The sequence below is a fragment of the Antrostomus carolinensis genome, unplaced genomic scaffold (genome assembly GCF_000700745.2).
Source record: "Antrostomus carolinensis isolate BGI_N321 unplaced genomic scaffold, ASM70074v2 scaffold14372, whole genome shotgun sequence".
NCBI classification, from domain to species: Eukaryota; Metazoa; Chordata; class Aves; order Caprimulgiformes; family Caprimulgidae; genus Antrostomus; species Antrostomus carolinensis.
This window is the reverse complement of record NW_010300270.1, coordinates 1,497-15,698: the sequence shown is the minus strand read 5'-3', so window position 1 is coordinate 15,698 and position 14,202 is coordinate 1,497. Positions and strand designations below refer to the sequence as shown.

Genomic DNA, 14,202 nt, shown 5'->3' with positions numbered 1-14,202 from the left:
GATGGCCCTGAACTCTCCTGGTGTGCAGGACTATGGTGTGTTATGGGACTCTGCAGGTGGAAAGTATTTTTTAGTATCATTACCTTACATCTTTTTTCCACCCCAGGGAAAGCTTATCTGCCTGCATGAATTGTGTTAGGAGTTTAATGAAGTAGTTCTCCATGCAAGTCTTTTGTCTTATCTCCCCCAAAAATAATCCTGGATAGACCTTGTATCAGAACTACCTGTAAAACACAGAATTATAAATACCATTTAGAAGAAAGCCTAACAAATATATACTTTTTCTTTCCACACAAAGGTGTTTCAAGGGAATAGCAATCCCACTGATGTTGTTTACAGACCTTTTGGCAAACCAGTTTTAACACGTTTTGTGCGAATTAGACCTGTGTCTTGGGAAAATGGAGTATCACTGAGATTTGAAGTTTATGGCTGCAAGATAACAGGTAGGTCTTGGGAAGGATTTTAAAACTAAGGGAATTTATTGTGTCTATGCTGTGGGTTTTATTTTTATGAGTGAAATGCATCTTCACTATTTCGACTGTGGTCTGAATGTAGAAAGGTGAAAAGGAAAACAAAGAAAATAAAGCACAACAACCCAAACATCCAGTGTTATCTGAATGCTGTTCTGACTTTAACTTTTAGGTGTTCAGCTTTAAGAAGTGAAAAACAAATAAGGTTTAATTACTTTTCTTACAATTATTTTACAGCTTTGTGCAAAACACCTGAGATACATACACAGATATTTTGCAAATTCCTGTCTTGCTTTTCTTTCTTAATCTCCAGTCCCTCTCTCTCGAGTCTCCTATTTGTAGGTAGTTCTCGGCAGGTTTTCCAAGGAACAAACATACATAACTAGGTTTAAAAGCACTGCAAGATATAAACACTTAGATCTGAAGCTTATTCAAGCAACTAGACGTATATAGTCGGGTTCCTGCTAGCGAACAGTATTAGAATGTAACTCCTTTATATCACACAGTTAACTACCAAAATAACGGTCCAGAATGCTTTCTGAGGTAGCAGCAAAAGGCATTCATTATCATCAAAATGCTACCTTGGGGCGGGGGGAACAGGCACAAGCAGGAATTATTTTAGAAATCCTTTTTTTCTAGTTTTAGAATTTACATATCTCATACAAAATGGAGGTGCTTTTATATGCAAAGTAAAAATACATGAAGTTATATATTAAAGAAAACGTTAATGATTTAATAGTTTTACAAAGCTGATTTTTCTTAAAAATACCTAGTTTCATGTTGTAGCACTTAACACAGGTCATTGGCACTATTTTTAATAGTTCTAGGGATTTTCTTTTTTCCCTTGTGGTGTTTCTGTAGTCTTGAAAATGTTTCTTAGGACTAGTTTCCATACAGGAAAATGAGATTACTGATTACTGCGTTATAGAATTCCAGCTCATTCTATGAAATCTTTTCAGATTAGATAAAGGTAATATGAGCAGAACTACTGCTACATTCTGTATTGGAAAATTTCATTCCTTGTCAGCAGCTTTCCCTGTTTCTAATTTATGTTTATTTGGGACCATGAAAGAAGCAACTATTTAGCTTCTGTGTCATTTGAAAAAGCCTGAGAGACTAAAGAAATACAATATGAAAATCTCAAGTACAACAATAAATTATATTTTACAGGTTGTATAAAAATTTCCATTTCCAATGTTACCAAAATTAATTAATCTGCAACCAAGCTTTGGCTGATTTTGGAAGTTTTCTCTAGGGAAATATTAACAAATTCAGATGTGACCCCGCACTCTTTGCCTTAGCAAGAAGAATAGAAAACAATAATAGAATAGGATTTTCTGATCCTTTTGGTTCCCATCAAGCCAGAAATACTTGTGGTATTTTGGTACTTCCTGCCAAACTAGGATGTGCAAGTTTGAACAAATGAAAATTATATACAAATCCAAAGAGATTATTTTGGATATAAGAAAGAAGTAATTGCTTATGAAAGTTGAATTGACTGATGTGTCCTGTTTCTGTTTTGGTGCTTGTTCAGATTAACTATTTAATTTATTTGTTTTTTTCCTTCATAGACTATCCTTGCTCTGGGATGCTGGGTATGGTGTCTGGGCTCATTCCTGACTCTCAGATTACTGCATCTACTCAAGTTGATCGAAACTGGATCCCAGAGAATGCTCGCCTCATAACAAGCCGTTCAGGTTGGGCACTGCCACCAACTACTCACCCATATACAAATGAATGGCTTCAAATAGACCTTGGTGAAGAAAAAAAAGTGAGGGGCATAATTGTCCAAGGAGGCAAGCACCGGGAAAACAAAGTATTCATGAAAAAGTTCAAAATTGGCTACAGCAACAATGGATCAGATTGGAAAATGATCATGGATTCCAGCAAGAAAAAGATAAAGGTAAGGAGGAAAGCTCTGCACTAAAAAAAAGTTCCATTAAAAAAAAAAAAAAAAGTTTGCATTAAATTTCTACACATCTATCTCTGACCTTAGAAAAGGCATAGCCAGGATGGAGCCAAGCAGGAGGACTCCTAGGGCAGCAGCTCTGAAGGGATCCTGTGGGAACTGTCCCATGCCTGAGGGCAAGAGCTGGCCTCTGCAGCAAAGGTTTTGTTTACTTAATAGCTAGTTCAGACTTAATTTCTGACAAGGGAGGTGTGCCTCTGTGGCCCCTAGGTTACTGCAAAATCCCATGCAATGGTAATATGCAACAGTGCCAAAAAAGTAGAGGTCCCTCTGCAGTTTTTTCCATTGTCATTGAGCAAACTTATTTGAAACACTGACTTTTCCTTTGCTTCTTTTTTGTCTGAGCTGTAGAATGAGAATGGTGTTATTTAACTCAATGGGGTACCCACTGGATTTCTGAACTGCCTGTAGACTGCTCTGAGAGCTTCACAGGCTCTCCGTAATGGTCTAATCCAAGTCGCATTGAAAGAAAGTGATGGCGGTTTTGACGTGTTATCCCATCCTAAGTGAAAAACACTATCGTACTATTAGAAGTGAAGCATCTTGGAGGTTGCTTGGGAAAAAAGGGCAGCTGGTTCATAGGTCCAAGTAGAACCTGCAAGACATTTACAGAAGAGGGCCAAATGAATTGCTGGGTTAGATGCCAAGGAAAAGAAAATTAGTGTACCTATTTTGGTTTGTCTTTGAATGTTGGCTTTTCAGGACATGAATGTTTAGATTATTTACCCCAAATCCCATTCATTAGGTCTTCCATCCTGTTTTGTTATCATTGCTCACAAAGTGCATTTTTGTCTTGAGAGGCATAACCATTTTTTAGTCCTCCTACTCTGTTCCTTGAGGAAAACAGTGGACATGCAGTCCTGTTTAGGAACTGGTGCTGCGGTACTGGGATGATTATGGAATCATATAGCAAAAATGTGCCCTCAAAAGGCAAATCGGTGTGGTGCTTGGCAGATGGGAATCCTGAGAGTTGCTCTGTATCTCAGCTGCGTTCATCTGAAAATTAGATGTAAAAGCTGTTTTGCTATATAGACTCATCCATTGGACAAACCTGTGTTTCCTTAAAGGAAAAGCTGAGTGGGCCCATGGATGTAGCTTTTCCAGGCACATTTGGTAAATATTGGACTTCATTCTCTCCTGTTTTAATCTCACTGAATATGTCTGCGTTTTCTCACTTCTCATCACTTTTCATCATTTGTTTTGGGGATTAAAACTAAATGAATTCAGCCTTTGCAGTCAGCTCCTTTCTCTTGTTACCATGAGTTTTGACTTCATCATAAAGTGTGAAGAGAGTGTAAATCAACAATGGGATCTAACCATTTTCTTTCTAAAATAGATGTTGTTTTGACATGTACTTCTACACTGTGGCTCAACGAGGGAAAAAAATAATGCCATATGCTTTCAAAGCGGTGCGCCGTCTGCTGCATGGCTTTCTGTTTTCTAATACAAGCACTTACCATCATTGTCAGAAGTTAGCAGTTTGACAAGAAAACTAGTATGCTAACTAATGCACTGAGCCCATCCTCAGCTTTCACCACTACCAAAAATTAACTTTCAAGATTAATGGAATGGAGAGGTCTGGAATTCAAATCTCTTGTGGCATAATTATAATCCTTCCCAAAAATTCAAGACATTTAATAAACTTTCTTCCGAAGCACAAGTTTTTTTTTTTTTAAAGATAATCAGATAAAGCCTAAGATTTGGGAGTCTGAGACATTTAAAATGTTAATACTGGAATGTATATTTTTAAATGTAAGTGGGGCTGGATGGGACAGCATGCTATAATGAGTCACAGCCGGAAAGTGGATTAGAAACCGCCCCGTTGTATGAAATGAAACACATCGTTTCACTTGGTTAAAGTCTTGACTTTCAATAAACAAACAACTGCATTTTAGGAAAAGAAATAGCAATGACAAACTAAACATCACAACAGAATATGTCCAAAGGATGAAACATTACCTTGTTTCTCAACATGATCTTGTCATCCATGCCTGCAGCTCCTTTCACTAAGACTACCATAACTCTTTCCTCTGTGGCTGACCCAATTTCTGCTATTTTTGAATGTGCAGAAAGTTTGCCTCTTTAGCCTAGCTCAAGCACTCGAAGGAGTGAACATCACTCAAATCCTCAACCAACCATGTAAAACCCCATTTTCATTTCAAGATGCAATTTGTATTTCTTCTCCATGGTCTTACTCAAGTTTACTCCGTAAAGTCATCTTTCTCTTTCATACTTCTTTCCTCCTTCCACTTACCTACTGATGACTTTTTGGGGTTTTTTAATCCTGCCATTTGGAATAACCTTTTAAAATTTTTCTGCCATGTTTATTTTGATTTTAAAAGATATTAGGAAGATTTTCTTTTCTCTCACCAGTTTAGCTTCTTTTTTATTTAGCTATTATTTATTAAAAATTTTCTTGGTAACAAATTAAAGCCATTTGTGACATAGCCTGTATAAAAGACCCTCACAAAGTAAAGTTTTACTGTATACTCCTCTCTCCTCCCCCACAAAGCATATCAGTACGTGTTTCAAATGAACAGTCAAAATTGAATCGCAAGCAGCTCTGCAATACAAAGGACAATGATTCAATATAATTATGATTCAATATAATTCCTGATGCCTATTGAATTCTAATATCTATGTGTCAGTATTCCAGTACTGATGTCTTTTATGAAACAGTTGTCATTATATGTTGCTATTAAGACTACTATTAAAAAGGAAGCAAGGATTCCTCAGATACATGTGTGTGTCTATTTTTTACACATAAAATGGCATTCATTCTTTCTTATATGGTAGGTAGCTTTTCTGATCATTTGCACTATATTGCTATTCAAATATAATAATATGTAATTGCATGTTAATTAGATCTGACAGGCTATCTACATGTGAATTCTTGACAACTGCTTTCCAAGCACTTGCAGAGCACCAGGTCAACCAGTGCCCCTTGAAGCCACCATAGAGGTACAATCTTCCCTAGGACATAGAATCAGAAGCATTAATATTGATTTTTTTTTTTAAATTTAGTTTTAATTATAGTATCCCATCAATATTCACTTTTGTGACTGGTACTCTAACCAGTGGCCAGAAGGGGTTGTGGACCATTGGTTCATAATACAGAGGTGTGCAGTAAAAACAAGCAAGGCACTGCACTGAAAATACAAGAAACAAACAGTTTTACCTAAGCTAGTTTCATGCCTTGGGAATACAGACAGCTTTTCCCATGCCTCTGTTTCATCTGCCCCCAGATCAACATGAGGAGTTAATTGCAGGTTGGGTTTTGTTCTCATCCAAAATGAAGGACATCTGGTGGCTTCACAGCTATGAGTTGGAAGTATCTTATAAATAGCGCTTCTAATCCCAAATTTGAACTCCAGTTCAAAGAAGATGTTTTTTTCATGTTTTGTCATTTAACTAATTCATAGAAAAGAGAGGTTGAAAATACTTTATTTTTATTTCATTGTTATATACATTTTCATATTTTGTACTTCAGAGTACTCACTGCATGATATTCTGAAGCCATTTTTTACTGTAAAATAGGGTGAAAATAACTCCTTTTGCCTATCTTGGGTTATAAACTCTTCATGGCAAGGATGGTTTCTTTGAACAGTTAATTCATTCTAAGGACAAATCATCTCCATGGAGGCACAGTTGTTGTTATAAGTACAAGTTCTAACTTGTTCTATATGCAAAAGATCACTGACAAGAGAAGCTGAAGGTATCAAACAAATGCCATTGAGAGCTGCATTATGGCTGAAGAACTCAGAGTGCAGCTCAGAGAAGATATTTTTGTCTGAAATGTACATTTGCTGACCTACCTTGCCTGTTAGATTATATTGCAGTTTTGTCAGGAAGCAGCTTTCTTCTTTCTTTCTTTTTATTCTTATTCAATAGCAGGCTCACTGGAAGAACTCTTGCAGCTACTGTTCCTGGAGTTTAATTTATGCCTTCTGAAATAACTACAACTTGTGAAACTCTGTCACTGGGGGAAATCAGATTGAAATTTTCTCTTGAATAGTTGGGTTATTATTGTAACCACTTAAAAGGTGACAGGATCTTCACCTCAGCCATTTTTTTTTTCCCTGAGAAGTGTTGAAAATGTCACCCAGTAAAACCCCAGATCAGAGCATCATTTAAAAACATGTCTCATTAAACACTCAGCTCTTGTTATGACCCTGATGGATTGGTTGCTACTGAGTATATGAAAAATGAAATGCATTACTTTTCTGAGAAGCTTTAACTATGTATTTTCCATTCTCATTTATCCTGACACTGATTAAGCAGTTAGAATCGTGAAAAAGATGAGTATTGAAAATAGCTTTCTTTTTTTTTAACAAGTAGCATTTGTCATGCTTTGCAGACTTTTGAAGGCAACACTAACTATGACACGCCTGAACTGAGGACTTTTGAGCCTGTATTGACGAGATTCATCCGCGTCTACCCTGAGAGAGCCACACATGGAGGACTGGGGCTGCGAATGGAGCTGCTGGGCTGTGAACTCGAAGGTAATTGCTCTGCTAGAGATGAATGCACTTTATTATTTTCATAAATACATTCTCTACTTGGACTACTGCTGAACACTGCTGTGCCTGTACAGGCAGCATGTTGGACTCTCGCTTCCGTGACTGCCATCAGTACTGTTTCTTGGCCTAATCAGTTCCTTCTCTGCAGACATTTGAATATGCCCAAGGCACAAACATTATTCTTTCTCCCATCCCTTTGTTGAATCACAGTGATGTTCTCCACGTGGTTTTCTGTTCCCCTAAGCAGCCTTATGATTATACTTTAGAGAAGCATAGATCTATTAGGAGATAATAAAGACAGGAACTTATATTTTATGTTACCATGATACAACCCTAGAAGAGATGTTTTCTGAGAATGCAGAGGGAGCTTTGCACTAAATATAGTAATTACATCCCTTGCTCCTTCAAAGGATGTGAAAGTCACACCAGACAGTATGGTAGACAATGATTACTTGGCTGGACAGGCTCTGTGCTGTTCCTTTTAGAGGGCAGAGGGGGCCCCTTTGTTCCTTACCAAGCTTTAATTTTGCACGAGTATGTAGGAGATGAAAGACCAAGAAAATCATACTTAGACATTTATCCTTGGACTGTGATTCTTGTTCTATAAACAATAATTGTTTAACTTCATAGATAACTACAGATAACTACGTAAATTTCACTATTTTATCTGATGCATGATGGTATATTGGTGTGACTTATGAACCACACAGCTTAACACTACACAAAATAACAAACCATATTATTCAGGGTTTCATATGATACCTTGTATAGAAGTAGCTGAGCAGGGTCCCAAGATGAATGGAACCAACTGCTCTGCCTCCATTTCTTTCTCACCATTTCTCCCCCAAGGCGGAAGAGTGGGAGGCATTAGCTGTGAGAACTGATGAGTTCTGTGTTGTTTTTTTAAAGAAGGCCAGATTGAATAAGTGTGCTTTTACTTGGCCCGGAAAGTGGGGAGGTTGGAAATACTTCTTAGTTCCTGCAGGAAGTTCTCATTTCCTGTGGGAATACTTAGTTCCTGCAGACTATTGTGCTACTTGCTCAGAAAAAAGAAAACCCAGCACCTGCCTTGTGTAAACTCACAACCTGTGGGTGAAGTGTTTTGGCCACAGGGCTCCTGTAGCCACCTAGGCACCAAGAAGTGAGTCTATGGACCACCTTACAAGGACACATTGCTCAGTGAGATGGAGGAGCCAAAAAAGGCGACTAACCAGGCAAAGCACCTTTGGTTTTAGGCAAACTGCATTAGCAAGTATAATTTATCCCTGAGACACGTCTACTTGCATTTCTCTTCCTGCTATGATATACTTTTGAAAGGTGCTCAACTGTAGGTCACCCATGAACAGGTGAGGTCAATTCTCATTTACCTGTGGGAGAAGCATAATAAGAAAACTTTGCTGTATAACTGAATCTTAAGGAGGGAGTTGAATTAAGAGAAGCCACTTGAAATTTACTGAGCAGGAAAGGAGTTGAGATAAGAAAAAAAGCATGGAGGTAGGCACAGACAGGAGCAGAAATCAGTTCTCCAGCAGTAATGAGCAAGGGGAAGCTTTGTGTTCTCAAAGCATCCCAGGAGGCTTATATGAAATGATGGCAGAGATGTAGGCAAGCTTGGGGCTATACAGGGGCATGAAGCTCAAGATAAGAAACTTAACTCAGTGTAGAAAGCTAGAGGGAGCTCCCAGAGGGTTTTTTAGAGAGATGTGGGGAACAGAGGCTCTGCATAATTCATAATAGGTACAGAACTGTTTCTTTAACTAGGGCTAGATTGTACCTGTAAAGCATAAGTTGGGGTCCTAAAGAGCCATATTTCATCCCAAAATATAGTTACTTCAGAAACAACCATCCCTCCTAACATTTTCAGGTCAAGATGCCAGTGATGCATTATTGCACAGCTTATAATGAGAGTAAAACATTGTTAATGAAAATAACAGCAGGTGAGAACAAACAAAAGCCTGGATTGCATTCCCAGAGTGGTTATCATCTTAAGCCAGGCAACTATACCTGCAGCATAAAACATAAACCTAAACATAACACCAAGTATCTGTATTCTGATTTTCCAGATACGGTATGTTTTGTAGATACTGGAGTATAGGTATATTTTCTGGCACCTTCACAAATCTCAAGCTTTTAACTGTAATAACAAAGGTCAGATTTTGCTGGTTATGCAGCAGCTACCAGAAAATGATCACCAATGAGAAGCAGGCAGGTGGCCAGGAGGGATGACTGACATCACTGATGTCTTATTTATAACTTCAACAAAAACAAAAGAAACTCCTTCTAGATCTCCTCATTGAGCACAAAGTGATTCTACATCTCACTGCCTTCCTGCCACTGTTACCAGGACTCTGCTCAGACATTTCCTCTCTCACATGTGCTCTGCAATGTGGTGGATGCTGAAGAACTGCCACCTTGAGCATGCACCTCTCCTGCTCCTCTGTCCACTCATAGGCACTTTGTCCTGCAATAAAATGATGGGGTTTCTACCCCTCCTTAGCCTCCTGTTCTGCCTTGCCAGGCTTTCACTCCTTGTTGGTAGAAACAACAAACACACATCAGCTAGTGAATAGACAGTCTGGGGCTTTGCTGCCCAACTCCGCTCAGCCCTTGAGCTCAGATACAGCAGAGTGCCTTGGCTCATGGAGACAGAACAGATATGTAAAGAAATACTAACCTGCAAAGTAGAGTTGCTCCTTTCCTCAGATACAACACATGAAGCAGCATATGGTGCTTATCAAAATGTTACTGCCAATTGCATGCTAATTTTCCAGCACATGTTTAACTGAAGGACTGGATTTTGTTTCAGCTCCTACTGCTGTCCCTACTGTTTCTGAAGGCAAACCCGTGGATGAGTGTGATGATGACCAGGCAAACTGTCACAGTGGCACAGGTGATGACTACCAACTGACAGGTGCAGAAACCATCCTCATTCCATTGCAGCTTCATTGTAGCTCATATCCATCACCAGTTACCAGCTAAACGTTTGCACTGATTAATCACTCAACATAAATGGACATTGGTATGCAGTTCCACCAGTTACCAGCTAAACGTTTGCACTGATTTAATCACTCGACATAAATGGACATTGGTATGCAGTTGGTATTGTCAGTGCTGTCAAAACATGGGCATCTGCCTTTTACATATGACAATACTTTTGATTGTTTTCTCAACTACATAATTTTTGAAGCAAATAATAGTGACTAACTGAAAGAGAGGGCAATTTTTTTGAGCAGGAATTGTGTCTAATCAAATATCCTAATCAAACTTTCTCTTACTAAGAAAAAAGCTGGACAAACCTTTTGAAGTTTATTGTCTGAGACTGAAGAATTCAAAATGAAATATTGTTTAGGTTCAAGATACGTACAGGCTTCTATACCTACCATTTAGTACAGGACTCAAATCTCAGACCCAAACCTTTCCCAGACAGAAACAAAGCATATTTGTTTCATCAAAGCATACTCACACATATACCACCAGAAATATTTCCATTACTTTCCCCACCAGTGCTGCATTACAGCCACAGAGGAGCTGATGTTCTCCAAGCTACCATCACTAGCAGAAAAATAGTAGGGAGAGACGTAACATAGTCTGCATCTGAAACAGAGGAAGCTTGCTAGTTTTCATATTCTCCCACTTTTGCACAGAACCAATGTCCTTAGAGAGCTGACACTGCATCACTATGTTTTTGATCTCCTCTTGGAGGTCACTTGCTCCACAAAGCCCTGGGCCAGTTTGACGAGATCTTCCTGAGGTAGATCTATACATCTACAGTAACTGACCTTATTTTTGGACTCAGCGACACAAGTTATTTCATCACTGCTCCCTGGTGTGCTTATCTAATAAACGTTTATTGCTTCTTATATCCATGATATAAAATAGCATTAAAATCTAGCAATAGCTATCCAAGAGGACATTGGGAAAGCTTAGGTAAGAGGTAAGAGATTGGCCTTTTGGAAGCAGTCAAGTAGAACATCCGACAACAGATACAAATGAAAGCGCAGTTTCAGCAGCAAACCCTTTCTGAGCTTTGACAATGTCTCCTGTAAATGCATGTTGCAAATCATAAATTGAAAACCAATTCTTGAGTGGAAAAGACACTCCATAGTCCCTGTCACTGCTTTTCAAATCAGTGTCCGGGATGAATCTTATTCTTTTTGTAAACAGTCATGCAGGGACTCTGATAAAATAGTCTGCATTGTGTTAAGGCAGCTCAGAAAGCTTTCAGTGTTACTAAATATTGTAATTTATTTATTTTTTTGAAAGGAAGGAGCCAGGTCAGGAAATGCTGGGGCTTCCTACAAAGCCCTACACTTAGGGCTGGCTTGCAAAGCCCAATAGGCAGATACCTATTTCACATAGATGGAGGCTGTGTGACAGGAAGAAGACAGATCTGTGCAAGCATCTTCCCTGATCTCTCATAGTCTCTGCACTTCAGGGAGCTCAGGACTGCATCCCACATGTACCTCAGGGAAAGCTTATTGAGCAGAAGAAAGTCCCTCTGGCAATTTTTGCAGGTTGTGCTAAGGGAGCAGTTTATAATCTCTAAGACAAGGGAACTGCCACCAGCCTTCCTGAGCACTGGCTCTTTCAGAAAACTGAACCTATTTCAGTACTAAAATTGAAAATTACTACATTGCCCTTCTACAAAAGTGCAAACACTTTAGTATAATCTATTACTATGCCACCAGAAACCCGAAGCAGTGCATGTCCAGTTGTTCTGGACACTGTAGAAATACTGTAGTGTCTGGATGACATTATGTATAACGCTAAATTGCACAGAAGTGATTTCACCAATAATTACATTGTAAACATTATTTTCTTCCTCCCAAATGCATAGAGAGAAAGTATGTCAATCTCGTAGCCCATTAAGGACAGCAGAGCAGTGCAGAGGGGATTTCATCAGTGCCTTACCCTCTTTTATCTACTCCCAATGCAAGTGTGGTGCCCAGCTTCTCATGGATAGGACTGTTAGAGTCGCTTCCCTGATAGCACTTGCACATATGTGAGCATCACAATGAAGCCTCCCTTGCAATTAACTGTAATTGTGCTATAGGCCAGATTCCTTCCTGTTCTATTTGGACCCCATACAGAGCTACTCTATTTGCGTGGCTTATAGCATTTCCCATCAGATCATTCTCACAAACATAAAGCTGATACAGCTTGGGCATTCATTCTCGTTGGAAGTCATCATAGTCATCCTTTCTATAATGCTTTAAGCACTTGCTTGCTGGAGAAAAGAAAAGCCATTGACTGGTAATCAGCACCCTACTGCGCATTTATAATTGTGCTAATTTACTTTTTGTTTCCTTTATCAATATGAGGCTTGCTTTAAAAAGTCAAGTATTTTAAAAATATCAATTAGTGAGCTTAGGAGAGGGCCATGACCCCACTCACCTCTTGTTCGTCTACTTGAGGAAGAAGACAAAGGGGAGGGAAGTCCTTAATTCCTCCTGCTCTTTGAGACAAAACTAAAACCTGCCTTAGGCTATATCCTAAAATCAGGCAGTTCCCATGCACCTCCCTTGTGAGCTGGTCTTATAGGCAGCTATGAAACAAGGCACAGGGAGACCCAGCATGGCAGGGGCTGGAGGACATCACATCCCTGATGTGAGAAAGAACATGTCATGGGTGAATGCACAAACTGGTGACTGTTAGGAGGTGACACAGAGATCAGTCGCTGACTTCCCATGTGATTTGGAGCAAATCAGTGTCTATGAAACAAGGATGGCCACAGGGACATGGTGAGGATTGATTAGTTGGTATTTGCAAGAACTCCAAAGATATTCAGCTTTATTTAATGATGGGTTATTGTTTTCTTCTTTGATAAAGGAAACTAGATCTTTAACGTCATACTTTCATGCTTAAGCTCACATACTGAGTTACCTACATGTCTAATAAAGATGGTAATATTTCAGATTTATATATAGGATATTCCTAATGACTGCTATGTCCTTTGCTGTGTCCCATGTATCATGATATGCGTAATCTCTTTTCCAGGTGGTACTACAGTGCTGAATACAGAAAAGCCAACAGTAATAGACAATACTTTACAACCAGGTAAAAAAAATATTTTTTTCTTATTAAAAACATAATAAAATCCATACCCAAAATTCATGCCAGAGACAAAATAATGAATTGCAGCACTTCCTAACTTCCCATTCCCTAAAAGTCTCTGAAGTAAAGAAGCATCTGGTCTCTCAGCTCTGTACAGTAAATATTTTATTCCATTCATCCACATGTAGACACAGCAGAGAACAAGATTTCCTTCTGCATGAGAAATGACAAATGCTGACAAAATTAAACTAAGTTAATCATACAGTGCACTCTGTTTAAATGTGGCATATCAGTGACACAAAATGTGTTTGCAAACTCCAAGAAAACAAAAACAGAGCCACACAGGCCCGCTCACTATTTATATCCATGGTTTTACAAAACTAAGAGAAGTAAAGTTTGCCAGTTTTCTCCACTAGGGAGCTGGCAGTTTTACAATATTGTTTTCTAGCAAGTTTTGTCAAAATGGGGTTACGTAAACTGCTACCATGAACTTGAAAAGGGAAAAACAAGTTGTCAGTGGCAGCAGGTCCTTTTTACTAAATCAATGCAGTAACTAGCAGCTTTTAAAATCCTTAGTTTGCTGCTTCCACAGCTTTCATACTATTTTTTAATATCCTGTACAATTCACTGGAAGTGGGGGAGAGGGTAGATTGGGCAGAAAATCCAAACTCCAAAAACTCTGAGCACTAGTTAAAAATCCTTTGCATCAGTAATTGTGGAGCAGTAAAAAGGTCAGTTTTCAGTTACTCCCATTTCCTCCATTAAAGCACAGTCAGGCGCAGTCTTGCAAGTGATTTATTAACAGGGTGGGTAAGTGTTTATCATTGTTTCCTCAACCATGTGACACAATCCACTCTTACTTCAAGTAAAAGAAAGGGACGAATAATGGAAAAGTTTCCTAAAGGACACTGATGGTGTCGACCTGATTAAGAGATAGAGCTGACTTACCACAGATGTTGTTCCCACTTGCAGCCTCTGCGTTCTGATATTGCAGAGGTGAATGCTTTTACTCCCCTTAAAATTTGTCTCCAGAGTCATCCAGTTGGCTTAGTCAGCATACTCTATTTCTGGCTCTGCCCTGCTTTATGAGCAGAGGGAGATTTTGGAGTACTGGTGCAACAAGAAAAGCAACAGCAGACTGGCCCGCCTTTGTGGGACATCTCCCCACGCTGCTCTTTCACAGTCAGAG

At 39.0% G+C, this 14,202-nt stretch overlaps 1 protein-coding gene across 1 annotated transcript in view; it reads left to right on the top strand.

Moving 5' to 3' along the window:
• The window catches only part of LOC104521166 (neuropilin-1), a gene marked incomplete at its 5' end in the record, with an annotated part of 47,707 nt that extends 34,656 nt beyond the window's left edge, over positions 1–13,051 (top strand). The window contains 5 exons of the mRNA XM_010163081.2: positions 299–443; positions 2,042–2,373; positions 6,797–6,941; positions 9,766–9,870; positions 12,957–13,051. Of these exons, the coding sequence (XP_010161383.2) occupies positions 299–443; positions 2,042–2,373; positions 6,797–6,941; positions 9,766–9,870; positions 12,957–13,051 (822 nt within the window). The remainder of the gene's footprint in view (positions 1–298; positions 444–2,041; positions 2,374–6,796; positions 6,942–9,765; positions 9,871–12,956) is intronic.
• Positions 13,052–14,202: the final 1,151 nt, after the last annotated feature.